Raw genomic sequence first — 25848 nt, 5'->3', positions numbered from 1 at the left:
ATGTATACACACAAACATATACAAACGTGTGTATATATGTGTGTATATACACACGTGTGCATATATGTGTGTATATACACACGTGTGCATATGTGTGTATATACACACGTGTGCATATGTGTGTGTATATACACACGTGTGCATATATGTGTATGTATATACACGTGTGTATATGTGTGTGTATACACGTGTGTATATATGTGTGTATATACACGTGTGTATATAGTTGATCATCTTCAACCATTTGGAGATTTCCTATTATATATATTTTTTCTTTAACATTATATGGTGTTTTATCATATAGTGTTTCTTATGGACATAGCTTAAGAATCGTCTGTTATTTTGTTTCACAGAAAGTGTGAAACTGCAGGGGAGCTGATTTGTATGGATCCTGGTAAAAAGATAATTGAGTAGGTAAATTCCAGGGAGCTTTTGTACAGTGGATCCCCGTCAGTAGTTTTGGAGTCCCTAGTTTCAGTTACTCGTGGTCAACTGTGGTCTAAAAATATTAAACGGAAAATTCCAGGAATAAACAGTTCCTAGGTTTTTAATTGTATGGGTTTCCGATTGGCGTGATGAGATCCAGCCATCTTACTCCTTCTCACAGAAGGTGAGTCCTCCCTTTGCCCAGCGTTTCCCTGATGTCTACACTATCCACCTGTTAGTCACTTCACAGTCTGGGTTATTAGATGACTGTGGCAACGACCAGTGCGGTGTGTTCAAGTCGCCCTGATTTTACTGACTTTTTGCCCTTAATTCTCTCTGGCTCCAAAGTGCAAGAGAAGTGATGCTGGCAATTCAGATATGCCAAAGAGAAGCTGCAAATGCCTCCTTTAAGGTAAAAGGTAAAAATTCTGGACTTAATAAGGAAAGAAAAAAAAATCATATGCAGAGGTTGCCAAGATCTACTAAAAACAAATCTTCTATCCATGAAAATGTGAAGAAGCAAAAAGAAATGCATGCTAGTTTTGCTGTTGCATCATTTTTGGATGGAAGAACAGAAACATGTTCCCATTGACCGCAGTGGGTACTATCCATGGATTCAGGCATCCACTGGGGCTCTTGGAACGTATCCCCCACAGGTATGGGGGGACTACTATATTTCTGGCCCCACAGTCTTCTACTGCCGACTTTAGGTCTCTCCGGATCTCAGGCCCCCTTCTCTAAGATGCATCCTAGAGTACCAGAAATACACTTTATTTGGGCTTTGCCTGCTTTTGTGGAAGGGAAGTTTCCAAGAGGATATAATCTCGTGTTTTAATTTGCTGTCTCTCCTAAAAGGAATGTGGAGGAAAAAAAAAGCAGAAATTGGAAATAACCAGTATTTAGTTTATTTCATTCGATTCTCAGGGGAACTGGTGAGGAGCCTAAGATGGTTTTCCCTTCCTAGAGAAAGAATCCAAGATCCAGGAAAATAGCAACAGGGGAGTTCAAGACTGCCCCTGCTAGTTCTTCCTTAGCTACTCTCCGCTGCCATCGCAGGATAGCTCTCATTAGCAGGAGAATCGGGCAAGTGTGTGGATAAGTAGAGAGTGTGTTGAACAACTCGCAACATTTTATGAAATACGCATTGTCATGTTTCCCTAAAAGGCTTTGCGGAAGCCATTTGTCTTTACTAATCAAGTCTTTACTTACACAAAAGTAGAAGTAGTGGTTTTAGAAAACATACTAACAATCTTCTATCCCCTTGAAGACCAGAGTAGCAGAAAACAGGTGATTTGCATTATAAAATTGCACTCACTTTTTCCTCCTTTCAGATTTCACATTACATTAGCCCATTTGTGTTATGGTGTTTAAAAAATGGAACAGGCGCCTCCTCTGCATTGTTCTCCTTTAAAAATAGATCATTTACACCCTAACTTTGTTTTTCTTAAATTCGATTCTTAGCAGGAGAGCTTTCTATTATTTCAGATGGAGTGAGGTTGCAGGACTGGGATGGAAGAAAGGAATCCCTTAAATTTGGGGGAATTTCCGTTCTCTGTTCCAAGACCATTTTACTTGGGGTGGGGGGTGGGCGCGGCGGTCAGGGCAGTGGAACGCAGTCGCGGCTGCGCCATCCCTGCACTTCCAGGCGCGCGGGAGGGACTGGCGGGGACGCGAGCTGCGGACTCTGGCGAACGCGGGGGAGGCAGACACGGGGAGGCAGACACGGGGAGGCGGACACCCAGCTGGCAGGCGTCTCAGCACCCCCGCAGCCGGCGGGCTCCTCTCCTGACAGCTCCAGGAAAGGCAGACCCCTTCCCCAGCCAGCCAGGTAAGGTAAAGACTGCTGTTGAGCTTGCTGTTACTGAGGGCGCACGGACCCTGGGGAGACCGAAGCTTGCCACTGCGGGATTCGGTGGGGGAACCTGGGTCTACTGAAGTTTCCTAAAAGAGGGGAGAAGGGTTTGCATTTTTCCTATGGAGCATTCTTCTCTCTCTAGCATTTCGTTTGATGTATTCAACTAGTAGAAGTGAGATTTCAACAGGTAGCAGCGCTCACGTGGAGGAGGTTTGGGGCGCCGCGGCGCATTCCCCCCCCTCCTCGGGACTGCGCCTTTTTCTAAAGTTACACGTCGACGAACTAACCTATGCTTTAAATTCCTCTTTCCAGCCCCGTGAGTACGCGGCGACAGTGGGCCGTGGGGTGGCTGGGAACGGCCCCCTCCTCCAGAAAAACCAGAGAACGGCTTGGAGAGCTGAAACGAGCGTCCGCGAGCAGGTCCGTGCAGACCCGGGCTTCAGGACCGCTGAGCTCCATAGGGAGGCCGTGGGGGACGCCAGGTCGCCGGCTCCTCTGCCCTCGTTGAGATGGACAACGCCTCGTTTTGGGAGCCCTGGCCCGCCAACGCATCCGGCCCGGACCCGGCGCTGAGCTGCTCCAACGCGTCGACTCTGGCGCCGCTGCCGGAGCCGCTGGCGGTGGCCGTGCCAGTTGTCTACGCGGTGATCTGCGCCGTGGGTCTGGCGGGCAACTCCGCCGTGCTGTACGTGTTGCTGCGGGCGCCCCGCATGAAGACCGTCACCAACCTGTTCATCCTCAACCTGGCCATCGCCGACGAGCTCTTCACGCTGGTGCTGCCCATCAACATCGCGGACTTCCTGCTGCGGCAGTGGCCCTTCGGGGAGCTCATGTGCAAGCTCATCGTGGCTATCGACCAGTACAACACCTTCTCCAGCCTCTACTTCCTCACCGTCATGAGCGCCGACCGCTACCTGGTGGTGTTGGCCACTGCCGAGTCGCGCCGAGTGGCCGGCCGCACCTACAGCGCCGCGCGCGCGGTGAGCCTGGCCGTGTGGGGGATCGTCACACTCATCGTGCTGCCCTTCGCAGTCTTCGCCCGGCTCGACGACGAGCAGGGTCGGCGCCAGTGCGTGCTCGTCTTTCCGCAGCCCGAGGCCTTCTGGTGGCGCGCGAGCCGCCTCTACACGCTCGTGCTGGGCTTCGCCATCCCGGTGTCCACCATCTGTGTCCTCTATACCACCCTGCTGTGCCGGCTGCATGCCATGCGGCTGGACAGCCACGCCAAGGCCCTGGAGCGCGCCAAGAAGCGGGTGACCTTCCTGGTGGTGGCCATCCTGGCGGTGTGCCTCCTCTGCTGGACGCCCTACCACCTGAGCACCGTGGTGGCGCTCACCACCGACCTCCCGCAGACGCCGCTGGTCATCGCTATCTCCTACTTCATTACCAGCCTGAGCTACGCCAACAGCTGCCTCAACCCCTTCCTCTACGCCTTCCTGGACGCCAGCTTCCGCAGGAACCTCCGCCAGCTGATAACTTGCCGCGCGGCCGCCTGACTCCCCTAGCGTCCGGCTCCGCAACTGCCCGCCACCCCTGGCACGCGTGGGAGGAGCCGGCGCCAGAGTGCGGCACCAGACAGGCCGCCTAGGCCTCCTGGCGAAACTGACTTGCGCCCCATCCCCGACCTAGCAGATCGGAAGCGCTGCGACTGCGCCCGCAGGTTGACCTTGCCAAGCCCTCCAGGTGATGCGCGTCCACGCCGGGTGAGGAGAACTAAGGCTGAGATCGCCACACTGAGGGCTCCCTAACGCCGAGGTGGAGGTAGAGGAGGGTAGAGGAGGAGGGTGGTATTGCTGGGAACCGCCCCTTCCCTGCCCTGCTCCCTGACCCCGAGCCCTGGCGGTCTGGAACCTGGCTGGAGTAGGAGCTCTCCGCGCCTTCGAAGGGAGGCCCAAGGACGCTGCGGGCGCCCCCAGGCGTCGGCTCCTCGCGGCCCCTGCTGCAGCTGGCGCACAACCCCAGCGGGTCCCCTTGTCCTCCGCGCGCTCTGGGAAGAGGGTCAGGCGCGCGCCTTTGGCGCCCACCCCTGTGACACCCGCTTGGCCAGGCGCCGCGCGCGGGGACCGCTGCCGAGGCCGCCAGCGCCTCTTCAACTGGGGAAAACACAACAACTCGGGATGCCCCATCGGGGTGTGTGTACAGCTGTGTGTGTGTGTGGTGTGCGCGCGTTTGCGGAGGCATGAGATGCGGGGAAGGAGGCTGGCTCTTGGCAGTGACTGCCTAGAATTTGATACGAATAGTGATCCTTCTTTCTGTCTGCCCCAACTCCTTCTTTTCTTTGCCTTTTCCCTTTCCTATCCGTGATCTCCCCTGAAAATGTCAGACTCCCCGAGCAAGGAACCCGGAGTAGCCCGGGCGCGCGGTTCCGGCGCCCCCTGGAGTAGCCAGCGGCCGAGCGCTTAGCGTCCGAGGACCGCGGGGCTTTGTGGTGGAGCATTACTGAGCGCGCTTCACAGCGCTGTGGCGCACTGGTCATCGTTGCTTACAGAGGACGCCAAGCCCCACGCCCCGTTCCCCCAATTGGCCTCGTCTCTTGTCTGACTTAGATCAGTTTGTTGTAACTGTTAATGTGTGTACTGTTTTCCAGGACTGAAAACTTTATAAATAATGTACATGTCCTAATCTCACGAGTTGCCATGAAGATCAAATAAGATAAAAAGAAATGCGATCTATTCTCTTGTGTTCCCTTTCTCCTCTGCTTCCTGGGCCCCGCCTTAGGGAGAGCAGGAAGCAGGGATGACCTACGGCTTCAGGTTTTCTCTGCTGTATTTTTCACAGGGAGCTGTGGATTACCTGGGCTTTATTCCTTAGTTTTAGACGGCATCCGGTAGGTAGTCCCGGTAAATAGGGTAAATACTAGTTCTGGAGTCACCAGGGAGACTGGCCAGCATCCTACCTGTGTTTTTATCTCTGCATATGGAAGACAAAGTGGATTAAGAGAGAGGACTGGCATTGGGTTTGCGCAATCCTCTGCAGTTTAACCTTAGACATGAGGGCCGAACCCTAACCAAACTCTGGTAATTGATTATGGTGTTTTAAAAGGTATTAATCTTTGGGATGACGTCCAAACAGGATGAAAATTTCTACAAATGTTTGTTTCCTATGTCATGTGTGAGAAAAAAATGTGAGTGTTGCAGCACATTTTGTTTGCTTAATTTGGCATCTTTAATCAGTTTCTCAATTATTTAGGTTGAAAATAGCTTTTAATAAATATTTGGAAGGAAAAAACACCCCCTTGGAATGGGAGGAAGCAAACCCCCTCTCTGATTTTGGTGAATGAGAATTGCTTTCTTAGCTCTCAGAGTTTTTAGGAACATTGAAATAATTCATAGCCTTCAGTTTAGAAAGTATACATTAAAAAACTTTCTGTCTTGGGTGGCAAATAATAGTAAATTGTTTGAAAGAAAGTTTTCATCTGCAATGAGTTTCGAATGGTGGACCTCATGGCATTTGAACAGGCCTCTCTCTGCTGGCCGGCTTCAGAGGCTTCTTGGAATTCATTTTAATATCTTTTAAATTTCTAGGAAACATTCTATTGATTTTCCTTAAGATCTCAAAATTATTTCATGAATCCTCTGTAACTTCAAAATTAAAGTTTTAAACTTAGAGTAACTTCTAGATTACCTAAGGTGATGGACAAAGAGTAAGGTGAACATTTGGCTACAAACACAGCTGGGGTGATTGTCTGGATTCAATATCTCAACTGTCTTAATAAGCTCCGTAACTGAACTCAGATGGGGGACAGCTGAGTGATCCATCTGTCCACTGTTTCATCCCTACAGTAGCTTGACCTCGAGCCTTCTTGGAATCTATGGAGATGACTGCCGGAAAAATACACGGGCTGACATTGCTATTCATCCTCAGCAAGGCATGGATTGGCTTCTGAGTATGCCTGTGGGATTAATTAGAACTCAGTAGTTTAGTTCCTCCTAGGCTTTCTGATCACTGGATAAACTGTTGTATCATTATTTCTAGGACATTGCCCTTCATATGAGCATGTAGACTGTATATCTCAGGCTTCCTTTTTATGTCTTGGGTAATTGGTTGAATAAATACACACATAAGCCAGGCAAAAGTAGAATTTATTCACATCATTGTATTGCAAAGGTTTTAACACTGTGTTGAATTCTTGCAGTTTCTGTGTAAACTCTATGGTTTGGTTTTACCACTTTGAATAGTTAAAAATGTCTATTTGCTTTTACTTAATTTAGTACAGTTATGTAATGTATACGCTTATGTTTTCTCTTGACAAACGCAGAAACTCTGTAATCCATTGTAGAGGAGCTCAGTTTAAAATAAAAGCTGAAACATTCTGTGTGATAAGTGAACATTCTATTTTCTGAGAACATGCTATCCACAATTCAGTCACCTTAGCATTTGTGCAGTATTACTATTTAAAAATACTGCCTTCATTGGAAAAGTGATCTAATGAATACTCAATGAATAGATGGAAGTATCTGACAGGACAAAATTAAGAATGAACACCCCCAACACCCTTAATTTGGTTGATTGTGAAAATGATACAAAGCTGCTGATAAACGCAGAGATTCCAGAACTTATGCTGGGCAGAGAAAGGATGCTAAACTTTTATCATACCATCAAAAGCCTCATTTCTTAAATATTTGAGCAGCTATGTGGAGCGGGAGAAGGGAAGAGAAATTGCTTCAATTATTAGCATACACATTGCTATCAGCAATATGCATAGACATAGCACAAATATGCAAGGTGGAAAATCTCACCTGAAAAACTCACAAACTTATTATAAACCCTTCTTTCCTCAGCAACATGCTGGGAAAACAACAGCAAGACAAAAAAACAGTAACGCTCCTTGGATATTAATCATCTATGCTTATGCACATTAAGAAAGAGATCAGAGAATTGTGCCCATAATGGTCTTTTATTAGCACAGCTTTGGGTCTGGCACTTCGGCCCCCGTTTTGCATACAAAGAAAGTGAGATACAAGGAAGTGGATCAATTTAGCCAGGCCCACAGAGATCAGTGAAGACCAATCAGAGCCACCCAGTTCCCATTCTGTTCTAGGAATTGTGTCATCTTGTTTCAGCAGAGATGGAATTCGTTGCAATGTGTAATTTGGAAATATTAGACTAGAAAACAATGAAGTCTTTTAAATATTTAGTAGATTAAGCAAGGTGTGTCTACCATTAGCTCATATGAGATAAAGGGAGGGTAAGATTTAATATTATAAAACTTCGATCTTAATTCAGAGACTTACAAAGTGTATGGGATTGTTGAAAGTTATATGAGAATAAAAATTCCTAACAGAGCTGTCGCACAAAGGTACCATGTGCATAGCAGCCCCCATGCTTTATGTACGTGGAACTGTGCCCCAGAGGGACTGTTCATATAGGGTATAACGCTAATGACGGCTGTATCTCTGTAGAATGGAGCTTTGCAATGGATGATGCTGTCCTTGAATTTAGGGCAAGGGAAATTTATTTGTTTATACCATATCTCATAAGGTTACATTGGTGACATCACGTTAAATAAAAATAAAAGATGGAAAAAAGGAAGGAAATTTAAAATGATATCGTTCAGAAACTGTCAGAATGCATGAACTGCATGCTTCCCACAGTCCAGAAGATTTCTCTTGTGCCTGGGGGGCAACAGTGCACACAGACCTGATGCCCTGTTGGGCCAAGACCCAGGAAGCGGCTCAACATCTTCCTGTAAAATCTGGATCTTCCCATAAAGATTGTTCGACCAGAAGATTAACTCACCCCCATTCTGAGGTAACCCAAGGACCAGAGTCACAACTGCAATAACCAGGCCACCGTTCACCACGGAAAGAGTGGGTGTGTGCATAGTCAACAATGTGGGAGAAATTGCGAGAGTTCCCAAAGGTGAGGGGCAAATCATTTGTGAATGCTAAATAGTAACAACAAAACGGATATCTTAAATGATTCATCCATTTGCCAAAGCAGCTTCTTCCCTTAGGCAGTGATGAATGATCTGGTAGAGGAGGAAAGACCAGCCCTATACAGTAACCGTGGTATGAATGCAGCAATCAAACCTGAAAAGATGCAAATGTTTACACTTGCAAAAGTACCAAGTGAATTATCCACATTTTCCTACATAATACTATTTTGATTCCTTTAACTCCTCTCTTCCAATAAAAATACCACTCTTCATTGCTACATTTCTATTTATTCTCTTTACAGAGGAATTCCAGGGGTCTTAGTTAAAAGGGAGTTACATAATTCCTTAAAAAAACTGCATCTTGGATTTATCATGACAATTTATTATTATGGTTAAAGATTATACTAAACCTTTAAACACATTTATTTAAAATGAAAACGTATTTTAAATGTACAGAATATGTTAAGTAACGAGGTTTCTTGTGACTTTTTTTCTTTTTCTTTTTTTCTTTCTTTTTTTTTTGAGGCGGAGTCTCTCTCTGTCTTCCAGGCTGGAGTGTAGTGGGGCGATCTTGGCTCACTGCAAGCTCTGCCTCCCGGGTTCACGCCGTTCTCCTGCCTTAGCCTCCCGGGTAGCTGGGACTACAGGTGCCCGCAACCATGCCTGGCTAATTTTTTTGTATTTTTTTTTAGTAGAGATGAGGTTTCATCGTGTTAGCCAGGATGGTCTCAATCTCCTGACCTTTTGATCCGCCCACCTCAGCCTCCCAAAGTGCTGGGATTACAGGGGTGAGCCACCACGCCCGGCCTCTTGTGACTTTTATACTTCCAGTTGAAAGGAAGAATGCATCTATGTAACTTTTCTATTGAATCTTTCAAATGATAATGAAAACAGTAATCCACATAATTTTTTGAACTTTCATTTAATAATGTTGAGCTCAATTTGTGTTTAAATTTTATATTTGAAATTGTTTTATTTATTTAAACAATGAGGTCTCACTATGTTGCCCAGGTTGGAGTTGAACTCTTAGGCTCAAGTGATCCTCCCACCTCAGCCTTCTGGGTAATTAAGACTACTGGTAAGTGCTACCTTGCCTAGCTTGAGATAGTTTAATTTTTATCAAAGTAATACTTAATTTTAAATTAAATTGAAAACATCCAAATGTAAAACATTTCAATAGCTTTAGGAGTACAAATGGTTTTTGGTTACATGGATGAATTGTATAGTGGTGAAGTCTGAGATTTTAGTGCACCCATCACGCGAGTAGTGTACGTCATACCCATTATACCACTCTGTATGCCTTTCGTACCCATAGCTTAGCTCCCACTTATAGGTGAGTAAGTACTGTATTTGGTTTTTCATTCCGAGTTACTTCACTAAGAATAATGTCCTCCAGCTCCATCCAAGCTGCTGCAGAAGACATTATTTCATTCTTTTTAAGGGTTGAGTAGTATTCCATGGTGTATATATTCCACATTTTCTTTATCCACTCATCTGTTGGTGGCCACTTAAGTTGGCTCCATATCTTTGCCATTGTGAATTGTGCTGTCATAAACCTACAAGAGTAGGTATCTTTTTGTTATAATGATTTCTTTTCCTTTGGTTAGGTCTCCATTAGTGGGATTGCTGGATTGAATTGTAGATTTACTTTGAGTTCTTTGAGAAAACTCCGTACTGTTTCCCATAGAGGTTGTACTGATTCACATTCCCACCAACAGTGTATAAGCATTCACTTTTCACCACATCCATGCCAACATCTATTGTTTTATGACTTTTTAATAATTGCCATTCTGGCTGGGGTAAGGTGGTATCTTGCGTGGTTTTGTTTGCATTTCCCTGATGATTACAGTGATGTTGATGTTGAGCATTTTTTCAGGTTTGTTGGCCATTTCTTTTCTTTTTTTGAGACAGAATCTCGCTCTGTTGCTCAGGCTGGAGTGCAGTGGCATGATCTCGACTCATTGCAACCTCCACCTCCTGGGTTCAAGCGATTCTCTTGCCTCAGCCTCCTAAGTAGCTGGGATTACAGGTGCCTGCTATAATGCCCAGCTAATTTTTGTATTTTCGGTAGAGCCAGGTTTCACAATGTTGGCCAGGCTGGTCTCGAACTCCCTACTGCAAGTGGTCCCCCTGCCTTGGCTTCCAAAGTGCTGGGATTACAGGCATGAGCCACCACTCTTGGACTTTGTTGGCTGTTTCTACATCTTCTTTTGAGAAATGCCTAGTCATGTCATTTGCCCATTGTTTAGTGGGATTATTTGTCTTTTTCTTGCTTATTTTAAACTTCTACAACTTTTGATTGTAGCAGAAGATTTATCATAAGCATCAAGTTTCCCCCCAGTCCCAACTGGCTATAGTCCCTCCCAGCCACATTAACTGTTGATTCTGGGATTTACCCCCTTATTACTGAATTATAGGTTTATACCTCAATGTTTTACTTGCTTAATTTTAGACATTATGATAGTGAAGATTTTGGGGGTGGGGTTGTTGACACTTTTGAAAGCCAGTTGTGTTCAGGGGGTCTCTCCACTTACTCTGTTTTCAGACTTTTAATTTGTCTCCCTATGTTTTGTTCCTGTACTTGGTTCCTGTTTTTTTGCAGCACCTGGTTCCCTGCAACACATCTCTGGGATCAATTTCTCCAGACTGTGAAACTCCAGTCTCCAGCAGAGATGGGGAGCAGGTGTCTCCTGGCTACAGTGGCCAGGCTGGGGAGCCTAACCATTCTTCACACAGCTTCCCTTCAGCCTCCCTGTTTGTGGCCCTGCAGCTCACCCCCAACTTCCATGGGCACGGTGGTCTCTCTGAGTGGCTTTGGAAGCAAATTAGGTTGGATAAAAAGTTGGTGCATCCTGCTGTAGACATTTCTGCATTCTGTTGCTTACAAGTGCTGCTTCTGCTGAGCAGCCTATCAAAATCCATTGATATCTCTCACCCTTGTTATTGCTTATCTAGCTTTTTGTCCATTTAAAAAATTTCTTTCCTGTTCTTACAGTAGGGCTTTCACAGAAAATAACAGTAAATAAATATTGTGTAAATGCCATCATTTTAAACTGAAGTGTGTGTGTGTGTGTGTGTGTGTGTGTGTGTGTGTGTGTGTATGTAACAGGTTTGATGAAATTTTAGAGAACTTTTTTCCTGGCTTAGAAGAACTCAGTAAGAAATGAGTTACTTGGAAGAAGCTTAGTCTACAAATGTCAAGAAATGTCTTGGAATGAAATGATAAATTCAAGCAATCTAAAATATTAGGTTTTCCTGACAACCAGCATTCTGATATTTGGAGATACCCACATGTATCTGTCAAGAAAGCATAGCCCACTCGCCACAGAACCTCTGTGTAGTTCAGCATCACCCCCAGGCCAGGCCCAGCACACACAGCAGCAGTCATCATCCACATAGGCCAAGCTGCCTTTGAGACTTGTTAATTAGATCAGCTTCTCCAGGTGGCATCGGGGCATCAGCCTTTCCAAAGCTCCCAACCCGGACCCCAGAATGAGACATGGAACAAAGCCACTCAGACCACATGCAGCTCTGAGAGCGTGAGAATCAAAGCTTGCCACTGCATGCCTCTGAGTTATGTGGCACTATTGTGGTAAAAGCTGAGACACTGATGTGATTTTATTTTCTCACCCATCAGTAATGATCAGTGATTCTAGGCTTGCTTTTAACTGCTCTCTTTCAGAAGCTTGCACTTTTGCTTGCCTGTTTATGAAGTTATGACAATAAGTGAATATCATTTGAGTAACAAATAACAAATAGTATCTAAAATATCAAAATATTGATTGTTTAGGCTTTCCAGGGCACATGCTTCTCTTGATTGTAGTGCTTTATTTAAAAAAAAAAATCATACAAGAATTATTTCTTTGGCCTGCTGGTGTGTATCAAAAACTCTGTTTTTTTTTCCTTGCCATTAATATACTGAAATATAAATAATCTCCCAAAATAAACATTTTCTCTGTGAATAATAATTTATGCCCTGTAAGTAAACAAGAAAATTAGTTAAATTAATTCTATTTGTTATTCTCAGTAGGGGGAGCAAAACTGATAAAATAAATCTGCAAGAGTTATTGTATTTTCTATTTAAGGTGTTGGTAAAAAGTGGACTTGCTGCCACCTTAAGGATGACTGGTGCAGAAAAATAGAGCTTCGCAGTTGCAGCCATGCTAGTTTTTTTAATAATAATGATAATAATCTTGACTTTTTCCCCACTTGCTGGGTTGCTATCACAACATTCCACAGAAAGTGAAAATGTAATAATAGTCTTTGCCATTTCTCTACTGCAGTTTGTTCCTTTACTATTGTTATTTTATTTTATCTTATTTTATTTTTTGGAGATGGAGTCTCGCTCTGTCGCCCAGGCTGGAGTGCAATGGAACGATCTCAGCTCACTGCAACCTCTGCCTTCCAGGTTCAAGGGATTCTCCTACCTCAGCCTCCTGAGTAGCTGGTATTACAGCTGTGCTCCACCACACCTGGATAATTTTTGTATTTTTAGTAGAGATGGGGTTTTTCCATGTTGTCCAGGCTGGTCTCAAACTCCTGACCTCAAGTGATCCACCCCCTTTGGCCTCCCAAAATGCTGGGATTACAGGCATGAGCCACCGCCCCCAGACTACTATTGCTATTTTAGACATTTTTTTCTTACTACTGTAATGGGATCTTCATACATGTGTTTTAGCTTGTTTTTAAAATCATTTCCTTAGGGTATGCCTAAATGTGGAATTATTCCTTTACTTTCTCACAGTGAAGACTCTAAACCCCACATCCGCCTCCACCCTTTTGTCATATGAAAGAGATGTCTCTCCAACCAGACATCAACTGCATTCGGTGGCTCTTGATTCCTTTTCTTCTCACCTTCTCAAGGGCTTCTTTCTTTTGGCTCCCTCTTCTTTTCTAAATTATACACATCCACATACTGCATAATATTTATTAGCATTTGTAGGAGATCAAAATATACCACTCCAAAATATGGTACTTTTATTATTTTATTATTTTTTGTTTATTTATTTTTTTGAGATGGAGTCTTTCTTTGTTGCCCAGGCTGGAGTGCAGTGGTGCGGTCTCAGCTCACTACAACCTCTGCCTCCCCAGTTCAAGCAATTCTCCTATCTCAGTCAGCCCCCAAGTAGCTGGGATTACAGGCAGGGGTCACCATGGCCAGCTAATTTTTGTATTTTTAGTAGAGATGGGATTTCATCATATTGGCCAAGCTGGTCTTGAACTCCTGACCTCAAGTAATCTGCTGCCTTGGCTTCCCAAAGTGCTGGGATTACAGGTGTGAGCCACTGCACCTGGCGTCAAAATATACTACTTTGGCATGAGGATTATTTTGAGCTGAAGACAACTGAGAAACATTGGATAACAATTCAAAAAAGCTCTCTGGCTGGGCACGGTGGCTCACACCTGTAATCCCAGCACTTTGGGAGGCTGAGGCAGGCAGATCACCTGAGGTCAGGAGCTCAAGACCAGCTTTCCCAACATGGTGAAACCCCATCTCTACTGAAAATATACAAACTAGGCAGGCATGGTGGTAGACGCCTGTAATCCCAGCTACTCAGGAGGCTGAGGCAGGAGAATTGCTTGAACCCAGGAGGCGGAGGTTGCAGTGAGCCGAGATCGCGCCATTGCACTCTAGCCTTGAGGACAAGAGCAAGACTTCGTCTCAAACAAAACAAAACAAACAAACAAAAAAACACAACTCTCTGCCTCCCCTCCCATTTGCTTAAAAGCAGGCTGTCCCTTAATCACCGGAGACAACAGTAGACTCGTAGCCCAGAAATGACACCAAGAGGAATCTGCACAGCAAACCTTGCTTAAACAAGTCATTTCTTCCATTAGTTTCCCTCTTATATTTACTTTCCCACAGTTTACTGCCTCTAAAAGCTTAAACTCATTTTTTTTTTTTTTTTTTGAGATGGACTCTGGCTCTGTTGCCCAGGCTGGAGTGCAGTGGTGCAATCTCGGCTCACTGCAAGCTCCGCCTCCCAGGTTCACACCATTCTCTTGCCTCAGCCTCCCGAGTAGCTGGGACTACAGGTGCACGCCACTACACCTGGCTAATTTTTTTGTATTTTTAGTAGAGAAGGGGTTTCACTGTGTTAGCCAGGATGGTCTTGATCTCCTGACCTCGTGATCCGCCCGCCTCGGCCTCCCAAAGTGCTGGGATTGCAGGTGTGAGCCACTGCGCCTGGCCGCCTAAACCCATTTTTTAAATCTTGTCACTTCTCTGTAAGTTTATTGTTCTTTGTTGAGATGGTACGTAAGCCCAAGTTCTAATCACCCTTCAGTTACTCTTCACTGAGTTTCTCCACATGTATGCATGCATGCTGCACATGTTAATAAACTCTATTTTTCTCTTGTTAATCTGTTTTCCATTGGTTTAATTTCCAGGGCCACATTCAGATAACCTAAGAGGGTAAAAGAAAAGTGCCCCCTCCCTAAACATTCAAACACTCTAATATATTCAACTTCAGTGGTTAATTAAAAAGAACTCCTTAAACTCTCCTCTGCAGATGAATGCCAGCTAATAAATGTAGAAACAAATGAAAGAATTTGAAAAATCACCATTTTGCTGTTAGAATATCAACCACATTGTAATAATTGATTTAAGGAAGGTTTATCAATGGATACAAAACTATTGGGTGGAAGGTTTACTGGGAGCAAGGATATTTGCATAGTGCCAAGATAGCACACAAAAGATCATTTGCTAATTGCAAGGGTAAAAGATATATCTTTATAAAATATAAATCTGGTTGGATTACCAAATAATCCAATGTAATGTGACTAATGACAAGGCAACCTGGGATTGTGTGCCACCTGGTATCATGTAATATAACATATATGGTACCACATATGGCATGTTCTTGCCCAAGATGTTTAACTGTAACCTAATCAAATATTTGACTAATTTCTGGTTAACAGAAAATCTGGGGATATAAGAATAAGAAAAAAAAATGAGGAAACAAGAAACACAAATCTAGAATGTGAGCAATTCCATTAAGACTGAGAGGTGACAGCGTGCTGGCAGCCCTCGCTTGCTCTTGGCATCTCCTCGGCTTCGGCTCCCACTCTAGCCCACTCTGGGCTGGCCGAGGCTGGAGCTGGCTTCCTCTGCTTGTGGGGAGGTGTGGAGGGAGAGGAGTGGGTGGTAACTGGGGCTGTGCGCAGTGCTTGTGGGCCAGAGCGAGTTCCAGGTGGGCATGGGCTTGGCAGGCCCTACACTCAAAGCGGCTGGCTGGCGCCCACAGCCCTGGGCAGTGATGGGCTTAGCACCCGGGCCAGCAGCTGCGGAGGGTGTGCCGGGTTCCCCGGCAGTGCTGGCCCGCCATGCTGCACTTGATTCTCGCAGGGCCTCAGCTGCCTCCCCACAGGGCAGGGCTCGGGACCTGCAGCCCGCCATGCCCAAGCCTCCCCCCTGCCGTGGGCTCCTGAGCAGCTGAGCCTCCCTGAAGAGCACTGCCCCCTACTCTGCAGTGCCTGGTTCCATCGACCACCCAAGGGCTGAGGAGTACGGGCACAGGGCACGGGACTGGCGGGGGCTGAGGAGTGCAGGCACATGGTGTGGGACTGGTGGGCAGCTCTGCCTGTGGCCCCGGTGCAAGGATCCACTTGGTGAAGCCAGCTGCGCTCCTGAGTCTAGTGGGGACTTGGAGAACCTTTATGTCTAGCTAAGGGATTGTAAATACACCAATCAGCACTCTATGTCTAGCTCAAGGTTTGTCAATGCACCAATCAGCACTCTGTATCTAGCTAATCTGGTGGGGACTTAGAGGACCTTTTTGTCTAGCTAAGAGATTGTAAATACGCCAATCAGCACTCTGTGTCTAGCTCAAGGTTTGTAAATGCACCAATCAGTGCTCTGTGTCTAGCTAATCTAGTGGGGACTTGGAGAACTTTTGTGTCTAGCTCAGGGATTGTAAACACACAAACAGCACCCTGTCAAAATGGACCAATCAGCTCTCTGTAAAATGGACCAATCAGCAGGATGTGGGTGGGGCCACATAAGGAAATAAAGGCAGGCTGCCCGAGCCAGCAGTGGCAACCCGTTTGGGTCCCCTTCCACACTGTGGAAGCTTTGTTCTTTTGCTCTTAGCAATAAATCTTGCTGCTGCTCCCTCTTTGGGTCTGCACTGCCTTTATGAGCTGTAACACTCACCATGAAGGTTTGCAGCTTCACTCCTGAGGCAAGCGAGACCACAAACCCACCAGAAAGAATAAGCAACTCTGGATGGGAGGAATGAACAACTCCAGACGTGCCAACTTAAGAGCTGTAACACTCACCACAAAGTTCTGCAGCTTCACTCCTAAAGCCAGCGAGACCATGAACCCACCAGAAGGAAGAAACTCCAAACATGCCCAAACATCAGAAGGAACAAACTCCAGACACACCATCTTTAAGAACTGTAACACTCACTGCGAGGGTCTGCAGCTTCATTCTTGAAGTCAGTGAGACCAAGAACCCACCAATTTTGGACACATTTTGACGACCACGAAGGGACCATCACCTATCACCAAGCGGTGAGACTATCACCAAGTGGTGAGACCATTGCCTATCGCTGAGCAGTAAGACTGTCGCTTATCGCCAAGCAGTGAGTACCATTGGACCCCTTTCATCACTTGCTATTTTGTCCTATTTTTCCTTAGAATTTGGGGGCTAAATACCGGGCATGTGTGGGCCAGTTAAAAGTGACTAGCATGGCTGCTGGACCTAAAACATGGGTGTCAGGCTTTCTGGGAAAGCGGTCTCTAACAACCCCTGACTCTTCAGAGTTGGGAGTGTTGGTTTGCCTAGAACAAGCTTCAGCTTTTCCTGTACTTCTGGGCTGAGCTGAGGGTCGACAGAGAGGAAAGCCATGCAGCTCCAGGGTCCCAACAACAAGTTGGTTGACCCTGTGGCCATGAGTGGAACTCTCAAAGGCATGTCACCCAAGTGAGACTCACCCATCTATCCTATCTATCCTGACCCTTGCCCCCTGGGTCCTAATGCCTGCCAGACAAACTTCCTCTTGCCTCTCTTCTCCAAAGTTAGTTGCACTTCTAAAAATTGCTCCCTGTCTCTGGTGCTTTTCTAGTGTCTCCTATAAGAATGACTTCTAGTATAAACTCCAAAACTCTGTTACCTTCTTTAGGCACCCTGGCTCACCAATCAGAAAGACATAATTTTTGCCCAAAGCCCCATCATAGGGGGTACTGCCTGGAATTTTAGGATCCCTCCTCAGACTAACAGTCCTAACAAAAGCTATTCCTGAAGCTAGGATATGGGGAGCCTCAGAAATTGTATCCTTCCTATTCATGTAAGTGAGGAAAAAAGGAGTCACTATTCCAACCCTGGAGATCCCTTCCCTCCCTCAGGGTATGGCCCTCCACTTCATTTTAGGGGTATAACATCTTTATAGGACAGGGGTAAAGTCCCATTACTAACAGGAAAATGCTTAGGACTCTAACATGTTTTTGAGAATGCATCATTAAGGGCCACTAAATCCGATTTTTCTTGGTCCTCCATGTGGTCTAGGAGGACAGGCAAGGGTGCAGGTTTTCAAGAATGTGTTGGTAAAGGCCACTAAATCTGACCTTCTTTGGTCCTCCATGTGGTCTGGGAGGAAAACTAGTGTTTCTGCTGCTGTGTTGGTGAGCACAACTATTCCGATCAGCAGGGTGCAAGGACCCTTGCAGGTTCTTGGGCAGGAGGAGAAACAAAACAAAACAAAACCACAGGCGATTTTGTCTTTCAGATGGGAAGCACTCAGGCATCAACAGGCTCACTCTTGAAATGCATCCTAAGCCATGGGGACCAATTTGACCCACAAACTCTGAAAAAGAGGTGGCTTATTTTTTTCCACACTGTGACTTGGCCCCAATATTCTCTCTCTGATGGGGAAAAATGGCCACCTGAGGGAAGTACAAATTACAAAACTAACCTGCAGCTTGATCTTTTCTGTAAGAGGGAAGGCAAGTGGAGTGAAATACCTTATGTCCAAGCTTTCTTTTCATTGAGGGAGAATACACAACTATGCAAAGCTTACAATTTACATCCCACAGTAGGACCTCTCAGCTTACCTCCATATCCTAGCCTCCCTATAAATGATAATCCTCCTCTAATCTCCCCTGCCCAGAAGGAAATAGGCAAAGAAATCTCCAAAGGACCACAACCCCCCCGCCGGGCTATCAGTTATGTCCCCTTCAAGCTGTAGGGGGAGAGGAATTTGGCTCAACCCAGGTACATGTCCCTTTCTCCCTCCCTGACTTAAAGCAGATCAAGGCAGACCTGGGGAAGTTTTCAGATGATCCTGATAGGTACATAGACGTCCTACAGGGTCTAGGGCAAACCTTCGACCTCACTTGGAGAGATGTCATGCTACTGTTAGATGAAACCCTGGCCTTTAATGAAAAGAATGTGGCTTTAGCTGCAGCCTGAGAGTTTGGAGATACTTGGTATCTTAGTCAAGTAAATGATAGAATGACAGCCAAAAAAAGGGAAATATTCCCTACCAGTCAGCAAGCCATCCCCAGTATGGATCAGATCATGGGGACTGGAGTCATAAACATCTGTTGACCTGTGTTCTAGAAGGACTAAGGAGAATTAGGAAAAAGCCCATGAGTTATTCAATGGTGTCCACTATAACTCAGGGAAAGGAAGAAAATCCTTCTGTCTTCCTTGAGCAGCTATGGGAGGCCTTAAGAAAATATACTCCCCTGTCACCCGAATCACTTGAGGGTCAATTGATTCTAAAAGATAAGTTTATTAACCAGTCAGCCGCAGCTGCAGATATCAGGAGAAAGCTCCAAAAGCAAGCCCTGGGCCCTGAACAAAATGTGGAGGTATTAGTAAATCTGGCAACCTAGGTATTCTATAATAGGGACCAAGAGGAATAGGTCCCAAAGGAAAAACGAGATCAGAGAAAGGCCACAGCCTTAGTTATGGCCCTCAGACAAACAAACCTTGGTGGTTCAGGGAGGACGGAAAATGGAGCAGGCCAATCACCTGGTAGGGCTTGTTATCAGCGTTGTTTACTAGGACACCTTAAAAAAGATTGTCCAATGAGAAACAAGCTGGCCCCTCATCCATGTCCACTATGCTGAGGCAATCACTGGAAGGTGCACTGCCCCAGAGGACAAAGGTTCTCTGGGTCAGAAGTCCCCAACCAGATGATCCAACAACAGGACTGAGGGTGCCTGGGGCAAGGGCCAGATCATGTCATCACCTTCACTGAGCCCTGGGTACGTTCAACCATTAAGGGCCAGGAAATTGACTTCCTCTTGGACACTGGCAAAGCCTTCTGAGTGTTAATCTCCTGTCCTGGACAATTGTCCTCAAGGTCTGTTACCATCTGAGGAATCCTGGGACAGCCTCCCAGGTATTTCTCCCACGTCCTGAGTTGTAATTGGGAGACTTTGCTCTTTTCACATGCCTTTCTTGTTATGCCTGAAAGTCCCACACCCTTATTAGGGAGGGATATATTAGCCAAGGCTGAGCTATTATCTACATGAATATGGGGAACGAGTTACCCATTTGTTGTCCCCTACTTGAAGAGGGAATCAACCCTGAAGTCTGGGCTTTGGAAGGACAATTTGGAAGGGCAAAAAATGCCCACCCAGTCCAAATCAGGTTAAAAGATCCCACCACTTTTCCTCATCAAAGGCAATATTCCCTAAGGCCTGAAGCTCATAAAAGATTACAGAATATTGTTAAACATTTAAAAGCTCAAGGCTTAGTAAGGAAATGCAGCAGTCCGCAGCAGTCCCTGCAACACCCCAATTCTAGGAGTACAAAAGCTGAATGGTCAGTGGAGACTAGTGCAAGATCTTAGACTCATCAATGAGACAGTAATTCCTCTATATCCAGTTGTACCCAACCCCTATACCCTGCTCTCTCAAATACCAGAGGTTCATAGTTCTGGACCTCAAGGATTCCTTCTTCTGCATTCCCCTGCACTCTGACTCCCAGTTTCTCTTTGCCTTTGAGGATCCCACAGACCACACATCCCAACTTACGTGGACAGTCTTGCCCCAAGGGTTTAGGGATAGCCCTCATCTGTTTGTTTAGGCACTGGCTCAAGATCTAGGCCACTTCTCAAGTCCAGGCAGTCTGGTCCTTCAGTATGTGGATGATTTGCTTTTGGCTAACAGTTCAGAAGCCATGTGCCAGCAGGCTACTCTAGATCTCTTGAACTTTCTAGCTAATCAAGGGTACAAGGTGTCTAGGTCCAAGGCCCAGCTTTGCCTACAGCAGGTCAAATATCTAGGCCTAATCTTAGCCAGCAGGACCAGGTCCATCAGCAAGGAATGAATACAGCCTATACTGGCTTATCCTCACCCTAAGACATTAAAACAGTTGTGGGGGTTCCTTGAAATTACCGGCTTCTGCCTACTATCGATCCCCAGATACAGCGAGATAGCCAGGCCCCTCTATACTCTAATCAAGGAGACCCAGAGGGCAAATACTCATCTAGTAGAATGGGAACCAGAGGCAGAAACAGCCTTCAAAACCTTAAAGCAGGCCCTAGCACAAGCTTCAGCTTTAAGCCTTCTGACAGGACAAAACTTCTCTTTATACATCACAGAGAGAGCAGGGATAGCTCATGGAGTCCTTACTCAGACTCGTGGGACAACTCCACAACCAGTGGCATACCTAAGTAAGGAAGTTGATGTAGTAGCAAAAGGCTGGCCTCACTGTTTATGGGTAGTTGCAGCAGTGGCCATCTTAGTGTCAGAGGCTATCAAAATAATACAAGGAAAGGATCTCACTGTCTGGACTACTCATGATGTAAATGGCATACTAGGTGCAAAAGGAAGTTTATGGCTATCGGACAACCACCTACTTAGATACCAGGTGCTATACCTTGAGGGACCCGTGCTTCAAATACACACGTGCTTGGCCCTCAACCCTGCCACTTTTCTCCCAGAGGATGGGGAACCAATCAAGCATGACTGCCAACAAATTATACTCCAGACTTATGCCGCCTGAGATGATCTCTTAAAAGCCCCCTTAGCTAATCCTGACTTTAACCTATATACCGATGGAAGTTCATTTGTGGAGAATGGGATACGAAGGACAGGTTATGCCATAGTTAGTGATGTAACCATACTTGAAAGTAAGCCTTTTCCCCCAGGGACCAGTGCCCAGTTAGCAGAACTAGTGACACTTACCCGAGCCTTAGAACTAGGAAAGGGAAAAAGAATAAGTGTGCATACAGACAGCAATTATGCTTATCTAATCCTACATGCCCATGCTGAATATAGAAAGAAAGGAAGTTCCTGACTTCTGGGGGAACCCCCATTCAGTATCACAAGGAAACTATGGAGTTATTGCACGTAATGCCAAAATCCAAGGAGGTGGCAGTCTTACCAAGTAGGTGGCAGTCTTACACTGCCAAAGCCAACAAAAAGGGGAAGGAGACAGGAGAACAGCAGCATGAGCAGCTGGCAGAAGCAGCAGAAAGGAAAGAGACAGAAAGTCAAAGAGAGAGAGGAAGAAACAGACAAAGAAAAGGAGATAGAGAGAGACAGACACAGAAAGTCAAAGAGAAAGTCAAGGAGAGAGTCAAAAAGAGAGAAAGAGACAAAGAAGAAGTCAAAGAGAAATGGAAGTAGTAAAGAAAAAAAGTGTACCCTATTCGTTTAAAAGTCAGGGTAAATTTCTGTCTACCCAGCCAAGGCATATTCTTCTTATGTGGAACATTGACCTATATGTGCCTCCCCACTAACTGGACAGGCACCTGCACCTTAGTCTTTCTAAGTCCCAACATTAACATTGCCCCAGGAAATCAGACCCTATCAGTACCCCTCAAAGCTCAAGTCCATCAGCGCAGAGCCATACAATGAATACCCCTACTTATAGGGTTAGAAATGGCTACTGTTACAGGAACTGGAATAGCTGGTTTATCTACTTCATTATCCTACACACTCTCAAAGGATTTCTCAGACAGTTTGCAAGAAATAACAAAATCTATCCTTACTCTACAATCCCAGATAGACTCTTTGGCAGCAGTGACTCTCCAAAACTGCCAAGGCCTAGACGTCCTCACTGCTGAGAAAGGAAGACTCTGCACCTTCTTAGGGGAAGAGTGTTGTTTTTACACTAACCAATCAGGGATAGTATGAGATGCTGCCTGGTATTTACAGGAAAAGGCTTCTGAAATCAGGCAACGCCTTTCAAATTCTTATACCAACCTCTGGAGTTGGGCAACGTGGCTTCTCCCCTTGCTAGGTCCTGGCACCCATCTTGCTGTTACTCACCTTTGGACTCTGTATTTTTAACCTTCTTGTCAAATTTGTTTCCTCTAGAATTGAGGCCATCAACCTACAGATGGTCTTACGAATGGAACCCCAAATGAGTTCAACTAATGACTTCTACCGAAGACCCCTGGACTGACTCATGGGCACTTTCACTGCCCTAGGGAGCTCCCCTCTGGAGGACACTACAACTGCAGGGCCCCTTCATCACCCCTATCCAGCAGGAATTAGCTAGAGTGGTCATCAGCCAAATTCCCAACAGCAGTTGGGGTGTCCTGTTTAGAGGGTGGATTGAGAGGTGACAGCGTGCTCGCAGCCCTCGCTCACTCTTGGTGACTCCTTGGCATTGGTGCCCACTCTGGCTGCACTTGAGGAGCTCTTCAGCCCACCGCTGCACTGTGGGAACCCCTCTCTGGACTGGCTGAGGCTTGAGCCAGCTCCCTTTGCTTGCGGGGAGGTGTGGAGGGAGAGGCATGGGCGATACTGGGGCTGTGCACAGTGCTTGTGGGCCAGCGCGAGTTTGGGGTGGGCATGGGCTCGGCGGGCCCCACACTCAGAGCAGCCGGCCAGCGCCACTGGCCGCAGGCAGTGAGGGACTTAGCACCCAGGCCAGCAGCTGCAGAGGGTGCACCAGGTCCCCCAGCAGTGCCGGCCTGCTGGCGCTGTGCTTGAATTCTTGCTGGGCTTCAGCTGCCTCCCCACAGGGCAGGGCTCAGGACCTACAGCCTGCCATCCCCAAGCCTCCCCCCTGCTGTGGGCTCTTGCAGGGCCAAGCCTCAGTGATGATCACTGCCGCCTGCTCCATGGCGCCCGGTCCCATCAGCCACCCAAGGGCTGAGGAATGCGGGTGCATGGCGCGGGACTAGTGGGCAGCTCCACCTGCAGCCCCAGTGCAGGATCCACTAGGTGAAGCCAGCTGAGCTCCTGAGTCTAGTGGGGACTTGGAGAACCTTTATGTCTAGCTAAGGGATTGTAAACACACCAATCAGCACCCTGTGTCTAGCTCAAGGTTTGTAAATGCACCAATCAGTGCTCTGTGTCTAGCTAATCTAGTGGGGACTTGGAGAACTTCTGTGTCTAGCTCAGGGACTGTAAATGCACCAATCAGCACCTTGTCAAAATGGACCAATTAGCTCTCTGTAAAATGGACCAATCAGCAGGATGTGGGTGGGGCCAGATAAGGGAATAAAAGGCTGCCTGAGCCAGCAGTAGCAACCTGTTCGGGTCCCCTTCCACACTGTGGAAGTTTTGTTCTTTTGCTCTTAGCAATAAATCTTGCTGCTGCTCCCTCTTTGGGTCCGCACAGCTTTTATAGGCTGTAACATTCACTGTGAAAGTCTGCAGCTTCACTCCTGAGGCCAGCGAGACCATGAACCAACTAGGAGGAATAAACAACTCTGGACAGGAGGAACGAACAACTCCAGACGTGCCACCTTAAGAGCTGTAACACTCACTGCGAAGGTCTGCAGTTTCACTCCTGAAGCCAGCGAGACCACGAACCCACCAGAAGGAAGAAATTCTGAACACGTCCGAACATCAGAAGGCACAAACTCCGGACACACCATCTTTAAGAACTGTAACACACACCACGAGTGTCTGCAGCTTCATTCTTGAAGTCAGTGAGACCAAGAACCCACCAATTTTGGACACAAGACAACTGTCTTGCTAATCTCTCCAAAAAAGTCCATGTAACATACATATACCCAAAAGAGATGGAGGAAATGTTAAAATAGACTAGAGAAAAATAATAACCAAATGCAATGCATGCACCTTGACTGCATCCCGATTTGAAATGCCAGCTCTAAAAGAGCTTTCAGAGACAACTGGGGAAATCTGAATGTGGATTAGATTTTAGAAATTATTAAATTTTTTGGGTAAATGTTTGCTTATAGAAAAGATATTTTGGTATATAGGAGATTTTCTCTATTAGGATATGAAGGTGTAAACACAAGGAGTGAAGTGTTATGATATTTGTAGTTTACTTTTAGATTATTTGGCAAAATATGTGTGTATTTATCTTTAGAAAGCATGTACATCAAAACAGTTAAAATTAGAAGAAATACAGGTGCTCTTCGCACTTTTCTTTCAACTTTTCTCCATGTTAGAACACTTTCTTAATAAAATTTGGAAGCAAAATAGAAACTTATAAAGCAGAAATAGTCCTTGACCACATGTTTCCCCTAAATCTTTAGATGTAGATTCTTTATCCACATCTTTCTATGGTCAAAGACTTGAGAGAATTGTACCATTTTGTCTCCACTTCCTCCCTGTTTTCTACTCTGCAGGGCATTCAAATCTTCCCTGTCTTCGTCTGCCCAGGCTGCTAAAACAAAATACCATGGGCTGGCTGGCTTGTAAACAGCAGACATCTCTTTCTCACCATTTTGGAGGCTGGGAAGATCAACATCAAGGCACTGGCACATTTGGTGTCTGGTTGAGGTTCATAGACACCTGTGTTTTTTTTTCTGTGCTCTCATTTGACAGGAAGAGGTGAGGGAGCTCTCTTGGGCCTTTTTTCTTTTTTTTAAATAGAAAGGCACGAATTTAATTCACGACATGGCCTAATCACCTCCCAAAGACACCACCACCTCTTGATATCATCACCCTGGGGGTTAGGACTTCAATATTTGGATTTGGGGGAGCCATAAACATTTCGACCGTGTCATCCTCACAACTGCTAATCAACTCAAACAAGCTTTGTGTTTCTACCAGGATAACAACATTTTCATCTTACCCAACTTCTCAGCAGTTCCACCTGAAAAAGGATCTTCTACGGTATCAGTTTTTCCCCCTATCTCACTCATTGTTTAATATGGATTCCTGATTCCTCCTCCTTTATTGGACCTCAAAGTGTCAGTGTTCCTCAGTTCTGGCTTCTCTGTCTTTCCACATCCTCTGTGGGTGATCTGAACAGATCTGAGGTGTCTACCTTGAATTCACTGATGATGCCTCGATTTCCTGTCCAGAAAACATTTCCTCTGATCTTTAGACCTGTGTGTCTAGTTTCTACTTAACATCTTTCCTTGGATGTCCCCAAGCCATCTCAAGTGTGACAAGGCACTGTAGGAGACCAGAATATGCTGTCCCAAAATACGAAGTATTGCTGACCTGAAGACAATGAAGGGGCATGTGCAGGAAAGCTCTCTGCTCTCCCTTGATTAGCTGAAAAGCAGGATATAGATTTACAAGGGCAAAAGGTATCCTGCACCGCTTCTACCAGGGAGAGCAAAGGTTAACTACTGAAGACAATATTTTTAAAAAATTATTATTTCAATAGTTTTTGGGGTACATATGTCTTTTGGTTACATAAATAAATTCTTTAGTGGTGATTTCTGGGATTTTGGTGCACCTGTCAACTAAGCAGTGTACACTGTACCCAATATGTAGGTCTTTTATCCCTTACTCACTTCTACCTTTCCCTCAAGTCCCCAAAGTCCATTATATCATTCCGATGCCT

At 45.8% G+C, this 25848-nt stretch overlaps 1 protein-coding gene across 1 annotated transcript; it reads left to right on the top strand.

Annotated features, from left to right (window-relative positions):
• The first annotated feature begins 2055 nt into the window (after positions 1 to 2055).
• NPBWR1 (neuropeptides B and W receptor 1) lies at positions 2056 to 6604 on the top strand. Its single transcript, XM_055286418.1, has 2 exons — positions 2056 to 2254; positions 2594 to 6604. Exon 2 carries the CDS (start codon positions 2791 to 2793, stop codon positions 3775 to 3777), a length of 987 nt encoding a protein of 328 aa, XP_055142393.1. The 5' UTR covers positions 2056 to 2254; positions 2594 to 2790; the 3' UTR covers positions 3778 to 6604.
• Positions 6605 to 25848: the final 19244 nt, after the last annotated feature.

This window comes from Symphalangus syndactylus, chromosome 7 (genome assembly GCF_028878055.3).
Source record: "Symphalangus syndactylus isolate Jambi chromosome 7, NHGRI_mSymSyn1-v2.1_pri, whole genome shotgun sequence".
Lineage (NCBI taxonomy): Eukaryota > Metazoa > Chordata > Mammalia > Primates > Hylobatidae > Symphalangus > Symphalangus syndactylus.
The sequence above is the reverse complement of the archived record's forward strand: the minus strand, read 5'-3'. Positions and strand labels throughout refer to the sequence as shown.